The 8,230-nt window shown below is 41.0% G+C and overlaps 1 protein-coding gene across 1 annotated transcript in view; it reads left to right on the forward strand.

Annotated features, from left to right (window-relative positions):
- RYK (receptor-like tyrosine kinase) overlaps positions 1-8,230 on the forward strand; it is a 165,191-nt gene that overhangs the window by 107,409 nt on the left and 49,552 nt on the right. The window contains exons 4-5 of the mRNA XM_006883419.1: positions 2,232-2,366; positions 5,560-5,613. Coding sequence (XP_006883481.1) covers positions 2,232-2,366; positions 5,560-5,613 — 189 coding nt within the window. The remainder of the gene's footprint in view (positions 1-2,231; positions 2,367-5,559; positions 5,614-8,230) is intronic.

The following is an 8,230-nucleotide window of genomic DNA, read 5'->3' on the forward strand; positions in this document are numbered from 1 at the left end:
CCTGGCTGCTGTGACCGCTGCCGCCTGGCTGCTGTGACCGCTGCCTCCTGGCTGCTGTGACCGCTGCCTCTTGGCTGAGTGACCGCTGACACCTGGCTGAGTGACCGTTGCCCTTGGCTGAGTGACCGCTGCCACCTGGTTGCTGTGACCGCTGCCGCCTGCCTGAGTGACCGCTGCCTTCTGGCTGAGTGACCGCTGCCCTTGGCTGAGTGACCGCTGCCCTGGCTGACTCCCCTGTCCGGCGGTCCCACGCCCCATGCGGTTCTGGGAGCCGCACTCCTGCACGTGCAGGGTCCTGCGCCGGGAGGCATCCCTCCTCTTCTCCACGTGTGAGCTCTTGTGCATCCCCCTCACTCGTCCTCTTCCTGTCCCCTTCTCTCCTCTGAATCAGTCACTTTTTCTTCTGCTTTTCCTGCCCCGCATCTCATACCGTGGCAGCTCCATGTGTCAGCAGAGCTGTGCTCTGCGGGGTCTTTCGTGACTGATCTTCCAGAATCGCCGGCTTGCTCCGGCCTTTCCTTCCCATGTGTCTTTGGGTGGACCCAGGCCACCAGCTCTTCTTGTGGTTAGCTTTGAACCGATGGTGTTGTCTCGTAACTCTCTCTGTGTTTGCCTTGCCAGAGTGTGTGTTTACTCTGAAGGCCCCCATTCCCCACCCCTCAGGGCAGGAGCCTCTGAGCAAATGGTTAGTACACGTGGCTGCTGACTGGCAGGTGGGGGATGTGAGTGCACCCCAAAAGGCTTTGTAAGGAAGGCCTTGTAGCCTCCTCCCAACTCATCACTCTTGTAAACCTAGTGACGTACCACAGGGGGTCACCCTGAAGTTACAGTCGACTTGATGGCCTGGTCTGGTGAGGTCTGGGTCTGGGGAGGACAGACCCTCAGTGCCTGGTAGGGACTGGGAGGGCAAGGCACATCTGAGTAAAGGAAGTTTCATATTTCTACCTTTAAGACTATTTTTAAAGCTAATCTTTTGAATAAGCCTCTTGAAGAAATGAGAATTTTGAGAGACTGGATTTTTTAAAAAACAAGCAGGTACACGTCAAAAATAGATATTCTGGAAATTTTTCTAGAGTGCCCATTCATTGTTATTAGTGTATGATAAGAATATTTAATTAATAATTAAGCAATACATTTAACTTGAGCTTGAAGGACGCATCCAGAGAAGTCTAGTTAATTTTCTGTGAGTCAGTAAAGAAGTTTAAAAAAATACCGGTTTTTATAAAAGCAACTGGATATGATTATTTGTGCATTGAAGCATCAAGGTTCTGGCAGTTAAGAGACTGAATTTTGGTTAAGAGAATATTAGTGCATCATTTCTTTAAGGACAAAAGCATTTTCATTTGTTTTAATAAACTATAGTTAAATGGAAAAAAATACTCATATACAGAGTATATACAGATAATAGAATGAGTTATCTTAAGGTTATAGGAAGAGAGTCTGAAACAGAAAAATTAAGGGGGGGGAAATACATCGGCTGAGGTCTGGTGACGATTCCTGGCACAATGGGTAAGCACTGGACCACTAGCTGAAAGGTTAGTAGTTCAGACCCACCAGCCACTCTGCCTAAAAAAAGATACAGCCATGTCTTCCCATACTTTTCAGCCTCAGAACCCCCATGGGGCAGTTCTGCTCTGTTCTAAGGGTCACTCAGAATCAGATTGGCTCTACCGCACACAAAAACAACAGTGAAATCTGGTACCCTGTTCCCACAGCTATTGATAAACCCAGTTTCTACTTATGGAGTATTGTGTTTCCATTCATAGTTGAGAATTTTATTAGATTCATGTACAGGTTTGTGTTTAATGCCCTCTTACAAGCAATACAGGATTGTATTTTGATAATGAGCGATCTTTCCTCTTTGTGAAATAATTTTTGTTGTCTCTGTTGCGTAAGTTCTTGGTAAGGTAAGCAGGATTCGCCTTAGGACTCCGTAGCTTTGGAGAATTAGGAACTTAGGGGGCAAAACAATGCATCACAAATCATGAGCAAATGGTGGAGAATATCAGGCCTTGGGTTGGCATTTAGCTCCAGCTTCTGTATATGTTAAATGAAATAAGATGTGACGCTTGTATAGTAGTGTGAAGAGAAATTGTCTGGTAGTTTCTGTTTAAATATTTTAATGTAAATATATTTGTAGTTTTAATGCAGTGAGTTAAAGAATGCAAAAATACTTATAAGTTGAGGATGTTCGTGCTGATGTGCAGACTCACATGTGACCTCTCCCGCAGTGTTCCGCGTCGAGCTCTCCTGCACCGGTAAAGTCGATTCTGAGGTCATGATACTCATGCAGCTCAACTTGACAGTAAACTCTTCAAAAAATTTTACAGTCTTAAATTTTAAACGAAGGAAAATGTGCTACAAAAGTAAGAAATTTGTTCAACAATATATGTGTTTCACATAGATGTAAGAAGGTCAAAAGTAGATTTCTGTTATGTGGTGTTTTTTTTTTTTTTTAAATTTCAACAAATCTTCAGTATAGTTTCAAATGAGGGGAAAAAAAGAGAAAAGCAGTGACATATGTAATTCCTTGGCAGTCCTCCATGCCCCATTCTTGTCCCACTAAGTTCCTGCTTGCTTAAAATCTGTTATCAGTGTTAAGAGGTTTTCCATTGTTGTTATGTGCTGTTGAGTTGGAACAGACCTATAGCTGACCCTCCAGTGAGTTTTTAGATGTAATAAATCATGTTCTCCATTAGGAATATGATTTCTAGTAGAACAGTAGGAGTGTGAAATAGTACTGGTAGCTGAAGAGGTGTAAAAACCAGGCAAGCCTGGAGTGGTCTCTGCGTAGTTAAGTGTGAATGACGTTACTTTTATGGAGGTAACAGTCCTGCAGGAGTTTAGCCTCAGTGCCCGGAACCCTGGGCTGGAACAGCTCAGCTCCGCTCTTCAGGTGCTGAGAGTGGATACTCATCCCAAGTATCACGTTTCCCTCTGTAAAATGGGTATATCTCTTACTTCAGAGTTACTGTTTATTTAATCATTAAAACTAATTGAATCTAATATAATCCTCAGAATACCGTATGTGAAAATTTACCAAATGTTAGTTGGGTGTGGTTTTAAAAAATTATTATTTGTTGAGTTTCCCCCTTTTTAAAATTTAAGTGAAAGTTTACCAAGTTGATATTGATTACAGCTCACTAAGGTAGTGAATTACGCTGTCTCTTCAAACCCTTACTATGTTATTCCCTCCCAATCATTCTTCCACATTCAGTTCTACAACATCAATTACAATATGCACAATATCTGACTTTTTGCTATTGTTTTTTGTTTTAATTACCTCTTACTTAAGAAGATGACGGTGGCTTTGAAAGAATTCCAGCATGTTGAGTAAATAGATCAAAGAAATTCTAGTTCTCAGTAAATCTCCTCTCTTTAAATTCTGTGAACAGGATTTTAAGTTCACAGAAGGAGAGTGAGTTAGTATCTAAGGTAGGGGCAAAAAAACCCTCTTAAATTTAATAGGTGCTTATTATGTTCTAAGTATGCATTAAGCCCATTTAATACGCATTAAATTAGTAATTTATGTGCGTTAAACACATTTAATCTTTACAACAACTGTAGACATTAGCTGCTCTCGTTATCTTGCTTTTCACATGAGTAACTTGAGTTTAGCTAATCTGTCTCCTTTACCAGCCATACATCCAGGTGGTACAGCGGGGATGCAAACTGTGCTCTTAGCCTTGTTTATCCTCCCAACCAATTTCCCAATTAAAATTGTTGCTGAATGTGCGGAAAATACTTAACGTTCACCAAGTGAGTAATGGTGACTGGTGTGAAGACACGAGCCAGTGAGGAAGCTGTGCTGCCCTAGATGGGTGGTGGTGGTACGAGCTGTTGTTACATCTGCACTGATGCATAGCTGGGCCTCCAGCGGATTTTCAGACTGAAAATTGTTGATTTGTGCCATCTTTGTTTGGGTTGGCAGCCCATCTCCTTACCACTAGGCCACCAGAGCCCCTTTAGAATGTTGTTGTGTGCTGTTGAGTAGAAACCCACTCATAGCTGAGCCGCCTCTGGGTTTTCAGAGGCCGTAAATCACGTGGGAAGAGACGGCCCATCCATCCTTCTTCCGTGGAACAGCTGGTAGATTCGAACTGTGTACCTTTGGGATTGCAGCGCAGCTTCTTGCCACTGGGCCACCAGAGCTCCCTCCTTCAGAATAGACACTTTAAAAATGAACAGTTTGCTAAAGAGACCTGGTGTGTGGTTTTGTTAAACTCAGGACTGCTCGCTAAAAGTTTAGTGGGTCTGTGAGAGAATATTTGAGAATCTCCTTCGCTAAAGATTACAGCCAAGAAAATGATGGGAAATTCTGTCCTGGCACAAGGGAATACCGTGAGTCAGAATAAGTATACTTTGGTGTTTAGATCTCTTTTTTAGTTCAGTGTATTCACTATGTCACCTGCTGTCATGCATTTTTTTTTAAATTTTATTAAATTTTATTAGTTTTAATGAACATTTACAGGGATTTTGGGTTTTCATTTGTCATGCATTTTTAAAGCCAGAGGGCATATTAGACTAGATGTTAGACTAGAGTCCAAGCAGTTCATTATCTAGTTGGTAGAAGGAGAGTGGACCTAGAGTCCGTGTAGTCTTGTACAGCCAGTAGGGAAGAATGTAGAACTCCCAGTTCCTGGTCCCTAGAGCCAGTGTGGGCAGCACCAAGGTGCTTTGTCAACGCACATCGTCTGAGTGATGCCCAGACACCGTGGGGGCCGTGGATTCCCCTGGGGCAAATGTGCAGAATGATCCCATAGCTTTTCTGATCTCTCTTGTAGACAAACATTTTATATTAGATTCCATGTTAGCATCATCTTCCGTTTTAAATTTATATTTCGTGTAGTCCCACTGTGTTTGTTTGGTGGTCATACTTTTGGCTGCTTACTCGTGATAAAGGTACATGGTTTGAGTCTACCAGGTGCTCAGAAGGAGGGTGGGTAACGGAGGCGGCCTGTGCCATGTACAGCCCCTGAAAACCTGCTGGAGGGGCAGCTCTGAGTTGGTTCTGACTCGGTGGCACCCAACAACAACATCCTTATTCATGACTCTTTACAAAGAGTCTGTGACCCTCACATATTTACCAATCTAGTTTTCCAGCCCACTGTATTTTAAGAACTGTAAATGAGAAGGAATGTGTTTATAGAGATTGACAGTGTCTGCAGTGGTAGAGATTTCTCTGTACTGGAGTGGTATTGAGGTCACTGGCAAGGAGAGGTTCTTTATGAGTGCAGAGCCTGTGTGGACCTCCAAACAGACAGTGGAGTCTGCCTTGTCTCTCTGATCTCGTGGATTGCAGAAACCTTCATTGAGCACAAAGAGGTAGCACCCTTTTGTTACATGCAGGTAGCGACCCTGATTCATGATTGTGGTGGTGATTATCAGAATAGACATGTAGCTTTATTCTCTGGTCATAAATGCATTGCAGTGTCCCATGGGAGCACAAAACCATGGTAGAGAAAATTCAGAGAATATAACTATTGATTCGTAAGAATTTTCAATGAAAATAAAAATGTCATGTTTCTAAAGCATCTTTTATCTCCTTTTTTAATCTAGAATTTGAAGAAGTGAAAACTTCAGCCTTGGACAAAAACACTAGCAGAACTTTTTGTAAGTGTTGCTGTATTATCTCAACTCTGTTATGAGGGGCGAGATTGATGGGTTGCAGAACAGGAAGTGCTTGAAGCATCCTGTTTGCCAGGGATATATGATGTCATGCTGTTTATTTCACTGATATTCTGTAGATCACTTTATAGGTCTAATAACAGTAGTTGAATATTGAGATGTAAAATTTTTGCCTATTTTGTAACAAGTGATTGGAAAAGCATTCTTAAAAAAGAATTTATATTGCATCTTTTCTGCTTATCTTAATTCAAGTATGAACATGAAATTTGCACATGGGTTAGACCTCTCAGCAGGGGGCTGGGAAATCTGACTTGGAGCTTGTAAGCCAGACCTCAGGAGAGTTCCCCCAGATGAGAATGTGATGTTGTTAAAAATCTGATGTTGTTTAAACCCAAAGAGCAGAGACTCCAAGTAGATTTTCATCTTTCAGTAATGCCTGCCTTTAGGTGCTGTAACTTCACATCTGTTTTCCTTTCCTGACATGGACAGATCATTGTGTCTTGATCATCTTGAGATAGCTTTAAATGCAGTATTTGAAAAATTACTAAATCTTCTTCATGGAAGAAGACTTTAAAAGTGTTGTTTTGCTTATTTGGGTTTTCTTTTTTAATTTTATTATTTTTTGCACATTGTACCATCAAATCAGATCTGACTGGTACAGGAGGAGATTGTCCCTCCTTCTCCAGCAGACCATCTGGTGGATTCGAACCACACGCCTCTTGGATGCTTGTTTTTAACTTTTTAAGCTTATCAGGGCTGGCAGAGTGCTATCTTGAACTTTGATGTGCCCATCTCCCACTTTGATAACAGCCTACTTTTTTGCCAGTCTGTGTCATAGATTCTTTCCTTTTGATACTTTTTTGGTGCAGCTCCAGTAGAGTATTTTAAAGCATGCCAGAGGCATCGTAATAGTTTTGTTAATGTTCCTGTATTTTTCTTTTACTATTCTGAATATTTTGTTAATATTCTGTATTTCCAAAGATTAACACCTTAAAAAAGTCACCCCAAACATATTCATGTTTTAGTAAATTTATCACATATAACAGAATTAACAAAATTCCTTATTATTTTCTAATAGTCCATGTTCATATTGATCTGATTGTCTCAAAATGTTTTCTGCCTCAGTAAAGTAAAAGAGCAAACAACCTCTGTAACACTAGATAGGGTTGATGTATGTGTATTTTTTATTTTCAATCTGTTCCTATATTAATGTCACTCAGCAGTAAACAACAATATTCATTGAAGAAATTGGATCTTTTGTCCCACAGAATTTCTTACATTCTGCTTTAGGCCAGCTGCATCCTGCTGCTGCCACTTAACCTATTTTCCCCCTATGAACTGGTAGTTTGATTTCATACTTGATTACATTTATAACCAGCTTGCTTGCCTATTCATCTAGTGGTGAGCAGTTTTATTTTTTTTTTTTTATGTTGAGCTGTAAACCCGTATTGAAGGCTGTAGTCTTGTGATCTTAATGCAGCAAGTGTTTTAAATCTTCCTTCAGCAAGCAAGGTTGTGTCATTTGTGTAATGTTCACTGTTAATGAATCTTCCTCTAATCTTGAGATCGTATCTTTTTTTGTATAGTCCAGCTTCTGCAAAGATTTGTTCAGCAGACAGATTGAAATAGGTATAGAGAAAGGATACAATCCTGATGCACACTTTTCCTGATTTTAAACTGTGCATTGTGCCCTTGTTCTGTTCAGGCAACTGCTTCTTGGTCACATAAGCACACACAATGAAGTGTTCTGGGACTCCCATTCTTTTCAGTGTTACCCATAACTTGTTATATGATCCATCTTTTTTTAATTTTTATAAATTTTATCATTTTTTGTGTGCGTACCGTCAAATCAGATCTGACTAGTACAGGAGGAGATTGCCCCTCCTTCTCCAGCAGAGCATCTGGTGGATTTGAACCACACACCTCTGGGATTTCAGTGCAGCTCTTGCCACTAGGCCACCAGAGCTCCCTTTTCTTCTAATTAGCTGTGGACAACATCTCTTCTATTTAGCTGGGAACAAATGTGAATTTCTTCTAGTTAGCCGTCTAGGTAGCTGGCTTCCAAATTCTTGGGATAGGCTCTTGAGTACATGCAGAGGTACATTTCTTTGTTGAAACATGCCACTTGGTATTCCATCAATTCCTGGGTTCTTCTTTTTTTTTGTGTGTGTGTGTGTGTGTTCTTCTTTTTTGCAGTTCCTTCTGTGCAGTAGAACATCTTCCTTCAGTACCATTGGTATCACTTGGTATCCTGTAATGGTTCTGTGTCAGCCACTTCCTTTTGGTAATGATTCTGTGTATTCCCTCCATGCTCTTTTGATGCTTCCTGGGTCATTCAGGAAATTCAGCTAGAGCACCTCTCAGTGTTACAATTTGCGGCTTGAATTTGTCCTGCAGTTCTTTTAGCTTGAGAAATGTTGAGCATTTTCTTTCCATTTGGCTTTTTATTTCCAACTCTTTGCATATTTTTGTAATACTTTGTCTCCTCCAGCTGCTCCTTGAAATCTGCTCAACTGTCTTAGTTAAGCATTTCTTCACTTTGGTTTGGGTTAAGTTCTAGTGAAAGTTTCAGAGTCTCTTCTGACATCCATTGTAACCTCCC

This window comes from Elephantulus edwardii, unplaced genomic scaffold (genome assembly GCF_000299155.1).
Source record: "Elephantulus edwardii isolate Elephantulus edwardi_28Jun2011 unplaced genomic scaffold, EleEdw1.0 scaffold00027, whole genome shotgun sequence".
NCBI lineage: Eukaryota > Metazoa > Chordata > Mammalia > Macroscelidea > Macroscelididae > Elephantulus > Elephantulus edwardii.